Source organism: Corvus kubaryi, unplaced genomic scaffold (genome assembly GCF_017639235.1).
Source record: "Corvus kubaryi isolate FWS band 111438036 unplaced genomic scaffold, C.kubaryi_AGA036_p1.0 split3-73, whole genome shotgun sequence".
Taxonomy (NCBI): Eukaryota; Metazoa; Chordata; class Aves; order Passeriformes; family Corvidae; genus Corvus; species Corvus kubaryi.
The window spans coordinates 25,997,506-26,016,141 of NW_024582091.1; the positions used below are offsets into that span (position 1 = coordinate 25,997,506).

The 18,636-nt window shown below is 45.8% G+C and overlaps 1 protein-coding gene across 1 annotated transcript in view; it reads right to left on the minus strand.

Annotated features, from left to right (window-relative positions):
- The window catches only part of METTL24 (methyltransferase like 24), a 46,600-nt gene extending 43,350 nt beyond the window's left edge, over nt 1-3,250 (minus strand). The window contains exon 1 of the mRNA XM_042017278.1: nt 2,883-3,250. Coding sequence (XP_041873212.1) covers nt 2,883-3,176 — 294 coding nt within the window. The 5' untranslated portion in view covers nt 3,177-3,250. The remainder of the gene's footprint in view (nt 1-2,882) is intronic.
- Between the last annotated feature and the right edge of the window lie 15,386 nt (nt 3,251-18,636).

Sequence of the window (18,636 nt, forward strand, 5' to 3'; positions counted from 1 at the left end):
GACAAGTCTTCATCTTTCCCATCCTGTCTGCATCTTTTTTTTCCCCCTTTTGGTGGTGTTGGTTGCTTGACTGCAGTTGTGCTTGGGAAATAAATAACACAACCCTGCTTCAGGAAACTTTAAAGTTGATTCAAAGTAGGCACCAAATAATTTCCTTGTGTGCTTTTGCAATTTATTTTTTTATACAGCTACAAAGTAGGATATTCAACTTCATCTATGGAAACACTCTGTTCATCAGTCTTCTGCATTAATTCAGTGATGTAAGTGTGGGCAGAGTTATAACCTAGAGGCACTAGGCAAACAGTATATAACTAGAGGCAAACAGAGCGAAGTCTGGCCTCGTCGATTTTTCCTTGCTGCCATCCTGCTGGCTCACACATCCCAACATTGTCCAACACCATCCCTATAAACACCAGGAGAGAAAAAACTCCCATACCTGAAAGCCTCTGCAGGCTTTAGAAATGGACTGACAATAGTTTACAGGCAGACAGAAGACACTGAAAACACATAAAAGACACAGCAAAAAGCAATCCCACCCCGATATAGCACAGATCTGTGCAAGGAGCCTGTCCCTCTCCTCCAGGCAGCATCTACACACAGCAGCACAGCATACTGACAGCAGTTGCACCCTGATGCCTTTCTCCAGAGCTGCTAGTAGAAGCCACAGACCACCAATTTAAGCAGACGTTTTTGGTAAATGCTCCCATCTTGTCTTACAATAGTCTGATGTGAAATACCATGTTTCCTGATACTAAAAAAAAAATTAAAAATCACCCATTAAATTTTTTTTTAGCTATTGTGCTTCTTCTCGTGAAAAAATGACAGACCTCAGACCACTTTCACTTTATTTTACCATTACTTTTCCCCCTATATTTTTATTTAACAGCTCTATTTCAAGACCAGAAATCCCTGGAAGTTCAGTCCTGTTATCCCCAAAACCCTATCTTTAAGCAGATTTTTCTTAGCCTGAAGCAACATATTCAAGTCAAATAGCTGAACACAGAAGGCACTTCATGGTCTCAAACCTAACCTGGCAACAACTCCACCCTCTATTATATGTACTAATATTTTTCCCTTGACTTAACTGAGGGATTCAAATGAGACCTCAGCAGCAACATGGCCAGCACCACAAACCACAGCAGTGATGTTTCTTTCACACACTTCACCTGGAGATGCACCAAAACACACTTGGGCTTTCCAGAGCCTCAAGCTCTCCAACACTGCAAGGTGCTGCCAGTTCTCAGGTAAAATGAGCAGCCTCTCCTCTGCTTCCCCACTAGGATTTCCTCAAAAATCATTAACTAAATTAGGATGTGCATTACTTTTGCCTCTTGTTTTTTGACACCATTCTTAGCATATTTTCAAGAAACTCTTTGAATCCACAGGATTATAGCTTTTTTCCCTATTAATGCTGAAATTCTTCCATAATTAGAATAATTTAAAAGCTGGGGTTTAGGATAATGCCAAGTAGCAGAGCATTGACAACAAAAATCACAAAAACTGACACTGCAAGACCTAGGTACCTCAATGTGGTATCAATACCACAGCACAACAGAACATCACACAGTCATTATTCTGAACAAATATGGGGCAATGTTGTTCCTCATGACTGCCACAGTGGTGAAGGAAGCAAGGGATTATGTCATTTCTTCTAAACGTTTCAGGAACCCAGAGGCAGAAAGTAGCAGTTTTTTTCCATCGGTTTCCCAGATGAGCTGAACCTAGAAGTCAATTTATACATGAGTTCATTGTCATCTCCTCATGAAATAAAAAATTAATTACTGGGGCGGAACAGGCAAAGAGAAGAAAGCAGATTTGCAGTTGAGACCCCACAATCACAGAACATCTGGTCAGATGGTGGTTTGGATGTTAGCAAGTAGTCTTTTCAACAAAGGGAGTAAGGACAGGCTTTAGCCATTCTGCAGAAAACTGGTTTTATTCTTGTTGAGGCAAAGATCAGAAACAGTTATTTACTTTGACCAGGAAGGTGGTCTCATTTCTTGCAAAATCCCATGTGCTCCTCCTCATGATCATTCCAGCTTCTTTAAGAACCCGCACAGACCATCACTACTGCACCCTGACAGCAGGACCCCAAAACTACTGACAAACCCACGACAAACTACTCCTTCACTGCCCTCAAAGCTGGCTCTTCCCCCCCTGAAAGACTGCAAAGAAAACTCTGCAAAATAAATATTTGAACCTCTAAGCGGTTCCTGAGAGCGTGGCATCTGCCAAAACCAAGGACAACATGGAGATCATTGAAGAAGGCGACATCCCACTACTGGCCACACATGCAGCTGACTGCGGGGTGAAGGTAGCACTGGCACTCCTCACTCCTGCTGAACTCCAGATCCTAATGATGGTCCTCACTTCCCCAAAAGGCTTTACAGTCATTGCCACGTAGGAACCTAGTTACAGGTTCATTTACCAGCTCATTCACTAACTCACTAATTCTCACGCAGACCAGGTCTTAGGACCATTTCTTGATGGCCTTTTGAGAATGAAATGGCACTCGGATGCCAAGAACGCCATGGTCTTTTGCCCAAGTTTGATCCTGTTGGGGATGCATCAGCCTGCGGAGCCCACCTGGTGACTCGGGCTTACTGCCACCTTCTCAGACCGAGCTCTCACCTTGTCCAGCCCCGCTCCAGCACATTCGCCCTTCCCTGCAGCTGAGCAGCACTGCTCAAAAAGTCGCTTGACCACTTCCCAAGAAGTCGTCATGACACCACACTACCTCGCTTCACCAGCGCACACCCGGCCGCCTCTTCTCAGGTACCAGCCCCATCTCCGCCCCGGGTGCCCGCTCACGCTCAGCCCTTCGCAGGGAGCCGGGGTCGCCTGTCGCGACTCGGCGGCCGTTCCCTCCGAGCCCGCCCTACCTTCCTGCGGCGGCCGCCCGGGGGCTGCGGGGCGCAGCAGGCGGGTGCGGCGCTGCCCCGCCGCCCGCTCCGCACGTAGGTGACCCTCCGACGGCCGCCCCCCGCCGCCGCCGCGCCCGGGCGCTGCTCCGCACCGCGGGACGGGGCGGGCGCCCGCGCCGCCGCCGGGTCCCGGGACTTCTCCTCCGGACACCGGGTTCGCCTCATGCCCAGCTGCAGGCAGAGGAAGAGCGCGGCGGAGAGCAGGCAGAGGCGGAAAGCGGCGCCCCGCCAGAGCGGCCGCTCCTTGGGCATGGCGTCGGGGGCTGCCCTGCCCGGTGCTGCCGCCCCCCCGCCCCGCCGCAGGGCTCATGCCGCCGGCGGGCCGGGCCCCGCGGCCGCCGCCGTCGAAACTTAGGAGTCCCCGCCCCGAGCGGGGCCGGCCGGGGAGGGGCCGGGATGCCCCTGTCCCGGCCCGGCGGGGGCTGCGGGACGTAGCGGTGCTCGGCCGCAGGCGGCCCGAGGGGTGCTCCGCGCCTCGGCGGAGCAGTGCCCGGTACGAACGTGGGGCCGGCTGTGTAGCCACAGGTGCGTGTCAGCGGGCCTGAGAGAGGACTCAACACCCCGTCCTAACTATCCTATCAGCCCGTCTCTACAGCATGGAAGTGTACTAACTTGTTAATGTACGGAGTAGTTCACATTATACACTGTGACACCACGAGGTAGTGAAAGTTTACTGGAGACTTGCGGATTGTTCATGTTGAAGTCAAACAAAAGGACAGCCTGGCCCTGGAAGTAAGGACTTTGTTTCTTGTAAGGTTAGAGCTGCCTGTGGAGGATAAAGTATTTTGGACAGCCAAGATAACACCAGCATCCTAGCTCCTCTGACACATCTTTGAAAACCCTCCCCAGTATTGTCTGGCAGTACAGATAAGTAACTCTAGCAAGGTTGACTCCGGGGACATCTGGATCAATAGATAAGCAGCAAAGATGCTGCAAAAATAGACCTGCTTTGGAAATTTTTACTATGATTACTAACCAGTGATGTGGCTGTTAGTGACCAGTTAAATCATGCTGGACCTGAACATTTGAAGGGTGTGAGAAGCCTGTGTGAAACATCAGTTGTGGTGCCCTAATTTGGCTGCAACACCTTGTGCTTATGAGTGACCCTTTTAAGTCTGTACTTTGCCTCCTAGTCTCTCTCCTGGGTAGGCACACAATCCTGCTGCTTTTCATGACACATCCTTGGTTTCATGTGTGAAGGGATGGATCTGCACGAGCTGAGAGGCAGTGCAGGGGACAGGTGTCCTGCTCATCTCAGTGGGAGCACACGAGGCCCCACATTTGTTTTGCAATGGGGACACACTGTGAAGAACTATAAAGTGCCCAGTTGGGTTTTGGTCCTAAACCACAACACCAACCCATGGCTAAGGCATGAGCAGGGAGAGGTGGTTGGCAGGATTTTCTGAAGCAGGAGCGCAGGTGGTGAGCAGGGTCAATGACAGGAGGCAAGCTCTGTGGGAACAGGGACAGGGGTGATGGTAACTAATTTGCAGCTCAGTGAGTAATAAATACGTTCCCAGATGGGATATGCAGGACATGGATGCATGACTACTCCCTGTTTCTTTGCCAACTAGGGAAGAGGGGGTGTGACCCTTGTCTCCTGTGAGCAGTACTGTGCTTCCAGCATCCCTGTCTCATCTGCTGGCAAGAGAGAGACTTGCTGCACCAAGCTCCTTCTGGTGTCCTCTCCTCAGCAGCAGGCTGCACTACTTCTCTCTGACCTCTCCTGTCTCTTCACAGCCTGGAGCAGAGCCAGAGCTGGCTGCTGCTGGGGGAGCAGGTCAGAGAGGAGCACTGGCAGAAGTGGAGCGTGCCAGCAGCACAATGGAAGCAGGATGGAAGTGCTGCATGTAGGAAGATAAGGGAGGGAGCAATTATCTGTCTGGAGAAGTGGGATTTCAGTGTGGCTCTAAGCACAGATGCACTGGCAGGTGAGGTGCATGATTCCAGCCATTTGAACATGGCTGTTCTCTTTTTTTTAGGTAAACTGTCCTGAATTAGGTTAACGCAATTCCATGGTTGTTTTAAAACACCCTAAATGTATACTCCTCTCAGAAGAGTGTGTCAGTCCTACCTGCCATTCCTGTAGCAGCAGGGTGGCTCCTTTCTCATAAAATAAGTCAAACTAGGGCCTGACAGAGATGAAAAGTAACTCAAAAAACCACTATCTGGAGCAGTTTCCTAATAGACCTGGGCACCTTTGTTGGTACCATCCTATTTTTTGATCAGCTTAGAGACAACATGGGACAGCCTCAGGTGTTTGCCATGGGGAAGCGAGTTGGCTCTGGAAGTGGATCTTTCTGACAACCACACACTTTTCCTGTTTCCACCCCACCTTGGTGGCTCATGAATGGATCAGACAAGCCTTGGTGCTTGTGTAATGAAGGAACACATTTATGAGGGCAAAGGGAGAGTGTAACTGCACCAATCACGACTGACAGCAACTTAAGAGACAGGTACCTGGCTCCATCCACGAGCATCACCTGGAGTTCATCTGCAGAAGGTCACTTGGGCTGCCACGGGGCTGCCTGTGCATCACTTTGCTCCTCTGTGTGAAATGGCAACTTTCATATGGAGGACAGAAGTAATGCTGCTGCTCAGGGAAGAGAGGTTTTAGACATACATCAAAAACATTAAATGCAGGGGTATTATTTCACAAAATTCTTAGCACAAATGTTGTTTTAAGCTCTCAGCACCTAGGCAATAAATAATGGTATGTGAAGTTCTTATTAAAATATAAGTTTGTGTGTGTATGGTTATGGAAAAAATCTTGAAGACAGGTTGACTCCAAAAGTATAAAGCGCAGAAATACATTTTAAAATTCTCTCTTGAAGTTTAATCCTTGAGAAATCAAAGCTTTCCTAAAAGCTTGAACAATGCATACTCAGATAAAAGAGGTCTACCTGAGCAGAATAGAAACCACAAGGTCTTTCTTGGTTTTAGCATCAGAGGTTCATTTGTTGTTCTTCTCTTAGTGTGTAGTTCCAGCAAAAAGCTCAAATACTTGAATCCAGCCACTCTTCTTGTCATCGTTGAGCTGTAAGTGCTGACCTTGTACAAAATATTCCCTTCCTTAGAAAGCTGATAAGCCCCAATTTGTGGGCATGCCAGGAGTGGTCCTGATAAAGAACAGTTCACTAATTTAACTCAGTGTTTTCCTTTTGTGTTTTAACAAACAATTGAATTTCTCTTGCTTCCTCCCCACCCCCTACCCTGCAATTTCTTATGAATGTAAATCTGCCTGTTAAAAACACAACAGAGGATTTCTAAAGATAGAGAATAAGAGAACAGTGATAGAGAATGATCTCAGGGAATCTCAGGGACAATGAGAAATCTTACCAGGATTAGCATGAGAATCAGTGAGAATTAAGATAGTCCCTTAAACAGTCTCACTTCTCCATTTTTACAAGTGTATTATAAATCAATTCCCCCCCAGGAACTGGCTGCAAAGATATGTGTGTGAGCAAAGCCTGTTGAGAAGAAGAGCAAATTGAAATTGTAGCGCAATGCATGAAGCTCCAGTCCACATGGATGATGAGCCTTTTTGAGGTGATTGCTGGGAAATACAGCTTCTGCAAAGTTTCACATCTTTCACAAAACATGCTCGCTCTTTGAATCAGGCAGCAAATAACCTCCCTTCCTTGCTCTCCTAAAGCAAGATGGATGGTGTTAGAGGAACATCCATCAAGCTGGATCCAGCTGAGCACAAACTGGCACCATGAAATGCAAGGAGTAACTGGAACAGTGACTCTGAATGTGAGCATGCAATTTCTACTGAGAACAGTGAGCTTCGTGCCCTGATAACCAAAATCAGACATCGGTCTTATGGCATCTACTTTTTATATTGGTGCCACAGAGCTACAGCTCCCTTAGTTTCTCCAGGAAAAGTCTATAAACTGTTAAAACTCCAGCTCCCTTAGTTTCTCCAGGAAAAGTCTATAAACTGTTAAAACTCCTCTCTCATTTACAAATTTGTCTGTAGTAAGAGCACAGTGCTAAACCTCTAGAATGAAATTTCATTGCTTCAGTGCTATCTTTGCTGCTTACAAATTACCTCTTGCCTGGGATATTGCTGGTAGTGAAATCTCTCCTTTGCAGCAGTTATTTAATGTTTCTCTCTCTTATGGCCATTTTCAGTTCAAACACCTTGCCTACCCCATTCATCTTCTGCCTCCACCCACTGTCAGGGCTTCTGTTTATCTTCTGGTTAGTTAAAATGTCTGCCCCAATCCCTGTACAAAATTAAACCCCAGGCAGGAAAAACGCCACTAGGATTCCCTAGGATTCTCCAAGGGCTGTTAATACAAGTCAGACATTCCTCCTATAAAATGAGTAAATGAATAAGAATGCTCTTTTTGACTGTGCTCTGGATTTGTATGAGCCACTTGCCAAAATCTACAGGACAGAGCAAAGGAAGAGTTTTTTCCCCTCTCTTTCCTCCTACACTCCTGATTAATGCTTCGAAAATTGGAGTGACGTTTTTCTGTGCACTTGAAAACAGAGATGTTTTGTGTAGAAACTTTCACAAGGTCATTTTAAAAGTGGCTGCGGAAGAGAAGCATGGTGTGTCCTTACCACAGAAGATGTGTGTGCCTCAGATCCCGAGTCTGCAGCAGTCAGAGCTTTGGTCCAGGCCTGGTTTATTGCCTTGCACATTTATGTGTGAAAGCTCTGCCACAGCCCTGAGGAACGTGGAATTAAAAGTTTGTAGTTCCCTGGGTGACTTCTTGGTGATAGCTTTTGTGCAAGCCTGGTTTCAGTTCTGTTTCCTAAAATTGCAGCTCAAAATCCTGGAAGTATTTCTTTATGCACCAAAGTGACAGACCTCCATGGAGCCTGCACACAGCTCTGCCAGGTAGGTGCAGCCCTTACTCCTTCCCATGCCTTAAATTCCACTGAAAACTATTAAAGAATCTCTTTGTGTTATCTTTTAAATGTTAGCAACAGAGAAGTAAATTTGCCGTATTGGTCTATTACCCACTTACAGCTGCTGAGAAGTTCGTGTCTGAACAGCTGTCAAGGCAAAAGCTCAGCTGTGTGAATCATTAAAACTGCTTCTCAGCTCGCCACTGGTAAGTTTGAAGATAACAACTAAAAAATATATGTTCATGCAGTCTCCCATTAGCTCTCCTCAAGCTCGTGGGCCATTTAGGCAGCTTTACACAAGATTGATCTTGCTGTTCAGCAGCACAGCACGAGGCATGGGCAGAAGCTGTCTTTTCCCTCCAGCTACAGAGGGAATCAAACACCACAGCCTTGCCACATGCTCCAAATTTGATGAAAGAGACAGCTGATAATTATTGGCCTGGAGAGGGGATTATAGCTCAAGGTTTACCTCTGAGTCACGCTCCTGTATGTTTGCACTCACACATACCTGTACCTGTGCGCACACATTCACTGCAGGAAGGAGAAGAAGAATGAGACGGCCCTCCAGGAGAAGATGCTCTGCAGCTCTCTCCTACCCTTGGGCCTTAACTTTATTTATTTAACCCTAAGCCTTGTGGTATCTACAAATACAACTATTGCCTCCAGAAGCTGTGTTTCACTCCTGGAGTGGAATAACAGTGCTTTTACAGTCTGCCTTTTACTAAATTGTCCAATCATTCTGAACAAGCAAAATTCTGCCTGCTTTTTAAAAAAAAAGGGCTGGAAATTTTATTGAAGAGATATTAGTATAAAAATTGAAAATGTATTGCCATTGGAAAAAAAAGACATTCCAGTTTACAGGAATTAAGTAGTGATGGCCCACATGCAGTTCACATACTGTTGCACAAAGATATTTGTGATATCAGTTCATCATCTGTATTTCCCCTGTATCTATACTGTAACCCCAGGCAGACGCCCATCTTTGCTTAAAAATTACCCTGGATTTCTTTTAAAAATCCTATTTTCTGTAGATTTTAAAGATTACCTTAGTGTTATTCTGGCTTCAGCTCTCTCCCTTTTTTTGGGTGAAATAAATTTTACTTACATTTTTACACTTCTAACCTCAAGGATGAATATCTTTCATTAAAAAATGTAATTTGGCATAGGGATTAATCTATAATTGTCAGAATTTGACAAAACACTGCAAGTGGAGTAGGAATGATGGCTTTAAGAAATTATATAAGCCTTTTTATTACATGTTTTTAATGGGCTTACGTAGAACAGTACAAATGCCAAAGTACTTATATAGGGGATGACAATGGCTCTGGAACAATCGAGCAGATGTCACTGAGAGACACCTTCCTTCATCTGCAAGCATTCAGGGAAAAGGGGTCTCCAAGGGGGGATGAGGTGCAAGCCAAAGCACTGGGGCTGATAGGGAGAAGAACAGGAGCAAAATGTTTCACGTAGAGGATTCACAAACAAATTAAGACCCACAATTAATGTACTGTGCATTTCTTCTGTGGTCTGTCTTTCAATGTTGTTTGATATACTAGCGTGTGTCTGTACAATTTATGCATCATTAAAGGCGATAGGAAACAATAAAAGCTGGGAGTGGCTGGCAGCATCCTTGAGACCTGATGGGTGAAAAACAGCTTTCCTAGGGCAGGAGGCTTTCCAAACTGTTCTGGAGTATGCAGGCCAATTTAATAATATGTAACCACCTTTAATAGAGGTCTCATCCATGTGTCTGAAAAGCATCTCATTTTTTCAGGACACTAAATTCAGTCTTTATCTGAAACAAAAAGGTTGGTTTTTTAAACAATTACCATGTGGTCAGCCAATCCTCTCCACCATCTGGTTGCATTTTAAAGTCTTAGTTACAATCATAACAAGGAGGAGAGAAATGGTCTGCCCTCAGCAGAAAAGATACCACAGCTCCCCTGCAGCTGAGCAGCCTGTCTAGGAGCAGACGGTGAGGATAAAACTCAGTGTTCTTCCCGCAGGCTCTTTTCCAAGCAGTTTGCCCTCAATGTCATGCGGAGCAGCATCAATGATGCAGAGACACCAGTACTGATCCGAAGTGGGATAACCTCCTTAGCCAAGAGTTTGTATGTAGGTTAGGTGCTACCACAGGGCTCATCCTTTTGGCATGTGCCTCCCTGCAGCATGTCTGCCTCCATCCTCAGCTGGGGATGTGGGAAGCAAAGGCCAGTCGGATGTTTCGAAGATGCACTGGGAAGGACAGAGCGGGTTTGTGACAATGCAGGCACCTCTACCGGCATCGCTTCCGGCGAGGAACACTCGGCCGGGCTAATGCTTGTGGCTGTGCCCCAGCTCCTGGCTTGCTCACAGGCTCCTTGTTAGGAGGAGATCCCTTCACCAGAATGTATTGAATTTCCTCGGGAACAAGGTCATTTCTTTGTACTCTGTCAGGAGACGAAGTACATGTTTCTGAAAGCATAAGGGCTTTTTTGCAGAGCTTGCTTTGTGCCTGCTTCTCTCCTGTTGGCAAGGCTGGAGGCAGAGCCAGCAGCTACAGAGGAAAGCCTGCTCTGCCATCTCCCCATGGTCCAGTCAGCACAGAGTGGGGAGGAGCGTCTCAGAGGACACTTACCTCCCCTGCAAGGCAAAGGTGAAGCTGTGGCTTCTCCTGAGCAGTAGCTGGGTCAATGCCAGAAGCCAGGCAAACAAAAGAAGCTTGCAGGTGGAGCCCAGGGCACCAACACCTGCAGGAGGACACCCCAACACTGGGACATGCAGAGCAGCAGCTAAAAGAGGCAAATTTTCCCCTTAACTTCTCACTCCTCCCTCAGACTTAACGCAAAGGAAAGAAGATGATCACTGATGTATAATGATGAGAGCCTTTAGGAATCCAGGGCTTTTTACTCAATCTTTGTGCTGAAGTGCTCCGTCTTACACTACAAAGGCAAACAGCAACAAGATTGCTCTCAGCAACCCAGACAAGAACATTTTAGTGCATAATTATGGATGAGATGCAAAAGGACGAAAAAGAGGGAAAACATCTGTTCACACAGAGTTTATTGCCGTTCACTTAAGAGGCCCATTAAATGCCAGAAAAAGCTTCTGTTTGAGGCAATTATCCTGCTGAAAATCTCTATGTCAATTCGTCCTATGATTATTCCTGGAGTGCTGACACTGTGCAGATACACTCACCACAGAGAAAAAGGGTGCCCAGCCAGGCTTACAGAGGAATTTTCAGAAGCAGGGTAGCCAGCACTTCTCAGGGTCTTTACCTCTGTAGAGATGTGGGTTGTTTATTGGAGTCTTTCCCTGGAGTTCAGCTGCCTCAGCTCCTTTATTTCAAAAATATCCTTTGAGCTTTTTCATTGGAAGTGCACCTAAAAGTGGGATTGCTCTTCTTGTAGTCACAGAAATATGGGATGTGAGAAGCTCAAATCCAGTTCTTCAAATGCTCAAAGGAGGGAGACCAGCTGTCCCACCGACCAAGAAATCATTTGGCTCACAAGGCTGCAAGGTCTGTTCAGAGGAGAGGCTTCATCTCCTTGAAGCCCAACCATGCACTTGTTTGGCAAGGAGGAAAGCAAGTGTGAGTGTGTTGGTTCATCCCTCCCCCACTCCTGTTCAGGCCTTTCCACAAGAGCTTGGTGGGGAAGCATCTCTTGATCATACTGGGAACTCTTGGAAAGCTAAGGTGGGTGGCAGTACTGACCGTACCAGGAACTCCTGCTGCCTCACGTAGGTGGGAGATGACAGAGGGAATAATCAGTCATCCCCTGACAGCCTTGGAATGTTCCTTATCTGAAATGTAGCTCAAGTGGGACAGTACCATCCTCACTGGAATTTCAAAAATTCCAGTAACAACTAACCCAGATTGCAGCTAGGATGAAAATATATCAAGGGCTTAAGACAACCATCTCACAGCCCTAAAAACGTGGTCCTAAGAGAGAGACCCTTTGAGCTCTTCTGGACTGCAGTGGGCTGCATCAGTATTTCCCTCTCTCTGGGATGCCTCTCAGAGTGCCCAAACTCTCAAGTATGCGAAATTCAGAGAAGCATCACCTGGCAACAGAACCTGGACTGATATCCCACTCCTCGAGCCTCAATACCCCACCTCGCCCCCATTAAGAAATGCCAAAAAGGCATTAGACATGTTTCACTGATTCTTGAGGGGAATGTTTTAATACATATACCTGTGTACTTATACTTTACATATCCATGCCTGTGTGTATATTACCTTTGTACATTTGCATACACATATCTATCTGTGTGTGTGCCTTGACTTGGACACCCAATAGCAAATATAGCATACGTGTTATTATCTTGAATCCATAACTGTTATCACTGTTTAGAGTTGATCCTTGGTTAATCTAATATTTAAGTGCTTCTAGATCCTTTAGACATAAACAATTGACCACGTCTGAGCCTAAGATCGGATCCAGCTATATGTGGGAACCTTTCTGAGAAGCAGTTTGGAAAGCAAGGGAGTCCACTCTGAATCTCAAGACCCACCAGAGAGTCTCCCTTAATCTTTCCTTCCTTACCCCTTTCTACATCCCTGGCCTCCATATAAATCACTCTAAATTGATGCTAATTTGGTTTTCCTCTATATATATTATCCATGCAGTAGGTATTAGAGTAAGCCTTGTCATCGAACTTTGCCTCACTTTTGCAAATGCATATTAAAGTTTGTTTTCACTAATACATTTGATGATGATTCTTTAAGCAACCTAAATCATTCATTTGTGTGACAGCGAGGGTCCCTCCATGGCTCTGGTGTGTTCCCTCAGGGAAGGGTTGCTTTTCAGAGCTTCACTTTAGCCAAAATTATGACTGAAGGTTCACACATAGGTGCTTCCGAAACACCGACAGCCGGCTCAGTTGCTTAACTCTCTGATGACACAGAAAATAAACAAACCTCCCCTCCTCTGTTTGGCTCACAAATTGAAGGAAAGGCTGATGTAAGGCTTAGATATCAGCTGGTTGACTGGGATTTTGGAGAAGGTGAATCAAAAGGCAGGAGATACGACAATGGTGGGAGCACAGCATGTGATGCACATGGTACATGCCTCTTACTGTCTGGAAAATATATTGTCCTCGTGGTAGGTAATGGACATTAACAGGAACAGAGCAAAGTGATGTGGGGCAGTACTCCCCTAGTGCTGGCTGCTCTCAGTGGTGTGAGACAGTCTCAAAGGATGAAAGCAAAACACAGGAAATATATTCCCTTGAAACTGCTTTTACTTTTGGAAATACCATTCAGAAAAGTTTCTTCCCCCTTTCTTTTCTCCCTAGCCCCTCCCTTTCTTAGTAAGGCTGGGTTTTGACTCACATCTGCTACTCTTTCTCCAAAATATGTAATTTTTACTTCTTCATTGAGAAAAACAGACACGAGGAGAAAATTCCCAGAAAGAAACCAGTCCACTTCAGATCTTGAAGCAGTGGTAGTTTCTAATAGCTGAGCACCCAGAGTGGTGTCTGGGCTCACCAGGAGCCTGGCCAGGAGCCAGTAGACACATGGACCAGGCTGCAGCCACACAGGGACTGCCCCACAGGATGTCCGGCCCAGGCACAGCTTGAGGAGCTGGGGGACCCCAAGAACCCGCAACATGAGGAACTGAGGACACTTGGCTACCCAAGACAGTGGTTTCCTCTCCAGCCTTTGGTGGGGTAAAAGCTCTGGGACATGTTGCCGTAGCAGCAGCTTTGCCTAGGATTATTATTATTATAATAATTCCTTATTTTTTTGTTAACAACAGCTTCTGGTACACTGCTACCTTCACATTTTATTGTACTTTTTTAAAGTGTTCTCCATAAATCCACGATCGATTTTTAAAGCTGTATTGAAGTACCCAAGTCCCCCAAGCCTTGTAAGTATATGGGAGCCCGACAGGCACCCAGATTTCCACTGAATTAAGCATCACCCCATTTGCTCCTTGAGATGGAGTTTGCGGGTTTTTTTCAACAATTGCTTGATCCAACATCGCCCTCTGGTGGAAACTGGGGGATAGAGCAGGATAAACTGGAGCCGCGGACAACGCAACAATAGTCACTTGATTGCTGTGAAAACAATGAAAATCTCGGCCCAGGCCATGGTGTTATCTCTAATTGTTACATTTATTCCTAGCCATTTTGCAGTTTATCTCAAATAGTTCTCGACTGCAAGAGAATGGTAATGAATGGTGAAGGCCAATTTTCCTGTATTTCTCACAAAATTGTTTTAAACAGAGTCAAAAGCCTGTCTATCGAGACAATATGACTTTATGGCACTGTTTCTGTGAAGGAAATCAACAAAATTCCCTGTTGCAGGAAGCTATTATTTTGTGCTCAAGCTCTAAAATCCATCATACATCCCATCTGCTGTCTGGAATCGCAAGGATTGATAAAAATGTCTCAAAATATAATCATTCTCTTTCTATCCCACTATTACACCTTTGAAGTTCCATGTGAGTGTGACAGATTGGTTGCCATCTGCCAGGGGTGCCTCTTCAATGTAGATCAGAAAGTGTGGATAAGAAGGAAATACTCAATGTAAGTTTGGATAACTTATGTCCAGACACGCATGGGCTTAATGAACAGCACAGGGATAAAATGCTTTGCACAGGTGACAGCTAAGTCTTTCTTTAAGGCCACCTTTCATCAGCACGGGGAGGTCAGGGAGGTTTAATGAACCTTCCACTGTTAATCCTCTCCCATGTGTGAGTGTTTCTCTGACACTTATTCTGTGATTCCAGATTAAAACTACAGAGCTGATGCGGCAGCACAGACAGATTTAAGATCAAAATGGAGTTTTGAAAATTCCTCAGCTGCCAGCTCAGCTTCAGCTGGAGCTGGAGAGGTAACGGAGGCCACATCTTTGCTTCAGCTACTGGCAAGAGTCTTGGGTGAGGAGCAGAAACACAGGGATGGCTGATGAAATATTGCTGGAGACTGACACCCGGGGCTGGGTAGCAGAAACAAGACAGGACTCATCTCAACAAACTTCAGGCTTCAGCTTCCTGGAAGCAGTCAGTGTCAGTGAGCTGGCCTGAAGGCACTGAAATAGTGTGACTCCCCTTTGTGGGCGGGTGTATAGCTGGCACTGGGCAGCATCACTATGTATCTAGGATATACTCTAGATTATTTAAATTTTCCATGCCTAGGGAAGCATAATGGAAGGATGTTTGGTTATTCCCAAAATATTAGGACTTATTCTTGGCAAATTGAAAGCTTCTGGAACAAAAAGATGAGGTTTCTGAATAGAATGCTCAATCTTTGTGTGGCATGACTTTAGCCAGGGAGAAAACCTCTGTGAGAAGGAGTAAGATTTAAAAAGGAATTCCAAGCTAGAGACTGTGGGAAATGAGGAGGAAGTGAGGAGGAAGAGAGGAGCAGGGGACCATGAAGGCATTTCATTAGAGGTGCAATTTTGACCTCTTTATAACCACAAATAAGGAGGAAAAGCAAAGCGTAATCTGGACAAATAAAGCCCCTTTTAATGGGGCACAGGAGATGGAGCAATCAGGCTGAATGTATGTTTGCTTCTATTTGCTATAAATGTGAAAATAAGATACAGCTTTAAAATCCTCAATTTTTATATAAGGGTATTCAAATATCAGACATTTCAGAAGGATGATAATTACTGAGTCATTGTAATAGCATGATAAAAGTTACATGGGAAAGAACGAAAATAGATCTCCTCCAAATAAGGAAAAGGACATGAACTCTGTCAGATTAAAAGCAGAAACAGAAAGGAAGACTAAAAAAATATTTTGAGGAAAAAACTTGCTACTAGACAAAACCCTCCTCTATCCTAGCAGAAGCAGAGAGCCTGCTGGAGGGTTCTGCAGGTGACCAGGGTGTGCAGTCAGGATAGCAAAGGAGTTTGAGAGAAGACACATCCTAACACATCAGCTAAACGGATTATTTGTGCCTGCATTCAGTGCAGAAAAGCTGAGTGAAATTCCCACAGCAGAACCATTTGTTAAAGGGATAATGCAGGGAAGCTGCCTCAGATTGAAGGGTCATTAGATGAGGCTTTAGAACAAGTAGATGCAAGGGATAGTAACAAATTCATGAAAAGCAGATGCTACTCACTTGTGGGTTTTTAAGGAATGCTAATGGAAATTGTTGCACTGTAAGAGCCGGTGTATAAGCTTTTACTTAAAACGGCTGAAGAAAAAAGAGGATGGCATGTGATACTGTCTTCTTTTAAGTGCTGTAAGGGATCTAGAGAAATGCAAGCCACCAAATCTGACACCTGTGGCAGGCAAACAGCAAAAGCCATAGTAACAGAATAGTTGCAAGGAGAGACACAGACTGAGGGGAGAATTGGCAAAGTTTTGCAGTGAGAACCTATGAAGCTGTGCTCCACCACCTTCTGACAGCTTCAGAGGAAACTGTGAGGCTGCAGATGAGAGCAATCTGCTCAGTATGATCTGCTCAGCTTCTGGAAAGCCTTTAATAACATCTGTCACCAAGGACCCATTAAGAAGCTAATCCTGGCATGGGGCAAGAGGTAAGACCCTCTCGTGAGTCAGCAACTGCATAAAGGATAGAGAGACGAGGTAAGGATAAATCATCCATTCTTCACAGTGGAGAGAAGCAACCAAGTGCATCTTAGAGGAATCATGGTGGGGCCAGTATTCATCCACAGACCTATGAGTCAGACAAATGACTGATCTGCTGGTGGTACCAGTTTATTCAAGGTAGTAAAATGCAAACTGCCTCAAGGAGCTGCAAAAACTATCTCATGAGTTTGCTCAAAGTAACAGCAGATGAAAATCAGTGTAGCTAACAGCAGAGAAAAACATCTGGCTGACCTGGGAGAAAGACTGCCTCACTGTCCAGCCTCAACAATGCCTCTGAAACAGCTACTACTGCTCAGGACAGGTATCTTGGAGCTAGGTTGCCACTTAAATGCTTATTAATGACTATAAAGCATTTTAACATATTATGAAGGGAAGAGAGATCATAAAGTCATAGAATAGTTTGGGTTGGAAGGGACATTAAAGATCATCTAGTTCCACCTCCTGGCATGGGCAGGGACACCTTCTATTAGACCAGATTGCTTAAAGCCCCATCTAACCTGGCCTCGGAGGCTTCTAGGGATAAGGCACGCACAATCTCTAGACAACCTGTGCCAGGGCCTCACCACCCTCATAGTGAAGAATCTCTAATCTAATTTCACCCTCTTTCATTTTAAAGCAATTCCTCCTTTTCCTATCACTACATGCCCTTGCAAAAAGTCTCTCTCCAAATCTCTTGTAAGCCCCCTTTAGGTATTGGAAGGTGCTGTAAGGTCTCCCCAGGGCTGTCTCCTCTCCAGGCTGAACAACCGCAGCTCTCTCAGGCTATGTACATAGGAGAGGTGCTCCAGCCCTCTGACCATCTTCATGGCCTCCTCTGGACTCACTCCAGCAGGTGCACATTCTTCTTATGTTGGGGTCCCCAGGGCTGGATGCAGTACTCGAGGTGGGGTCTCACGACAGCAGAGGGGCAGAATCACCTCCCTTAACCTGCTGGTCACGCTGCTTCGATGTAGACAAGGACACAGTTGGCCTTCTGGGCTGCGAGTGCACATTGCTGGGTCATGTTGAGCCTCTCCTCAACCAACACCCCCAGGTCCTTCTCTTCAGGGTTGCTCTCAGTCCATTCTCCACCCAGCCTGTATTTCTGTTTGGGATTGTCCTGACCCAGGTGCAGGACCTTGCACTTGGCCTTGTTGAACTTGACAAGGTTTGCACAGTCCCACCTCTCAAACCTGCCAAGGTCCCTCTGGATGACATCCCTGCCCTCCAGTGTGTCCACTGCACCCCTCAGCTTGGTGTCATTGGCAAACTTGCTGAGGGTGCACTCAGTCCCACTGTCCGTGTCACTGACAAAGATTTTAAACAGCACCAGCTCCAATACTGACCCCTGAGAAATGTCTTCCCTTGGGACACCAGCCCCTCCTCGTTGGCAAGAGCAGGGTCCAGCACAGCACCTCTCCTTGCTGGCTGCTCTATCACCTGGAGAAGGAACCTCCTGGATAGCTTATGCTTTACTGTGCTGTCCCCCCCAACAGATATGTCCCCACGAGGATCAGGGCTTGTGAAAGTGAGACAATTATGTATTATGTAAACCAAGATTCTTCAAGGTGGGAAAGAAAAGTCTGAGAGGGAGTATGGTGGAACTTTATAAACTCAAAAAGGGCCATGGAGAATGGGCCATGGAGTCACTACCTCTCATAACATGCAGGAAAGGGGCATCAGATGATCTTTTCAGGTTCAAGACAAAGATGAAGGCAACAAGCTCTGCTCCTGGACAAAGAAGTTTCTCCCTTTACAGAAACTGTTTTCACAGGATGTTGGGGAATACAGAAGCACCATACATGTTTTTAGAAGCAAGTCAACAACTGTGTGGAAGATAAATCATCTGAAACACTAAGCTACCCCTCAGGTGAGGAAGACCCTAGACCAGAAGTGGCTGTCCCCCCTGCTGGCCATGAGCAGAGCTAGGACATCAGACTGATGAGCTTTGTAGCTGAACCTATTCTGACACTTTATCAACCAGACAAATTTTAGAAGTAGATTAGAAGAAACCCCATCACCCTGCAGAGAAGACGTGCACAAGCACAGCTTTGGTTTCTTATGGGGCTATGATCACCCTATTAGCATTAGTAGTGTTTCTTGCTCCAGGATAAGTTACACTGTTTGCTATTTTTAAGCTTAAAATAAAGATTAAGAAAAAAGAGTCCATTCTTATGTTCTTTTTCCATGTATTTTTATGTTCTGTGTTAGCTCAGGACAAAGCTGCAGTTTGACAAGCCCTATGCCAACACTGCTGCCAAAAGCAGCAGCTCTGCCCTCTCATACCACTGGAAAGGACAGATGGGGGGGGGGAC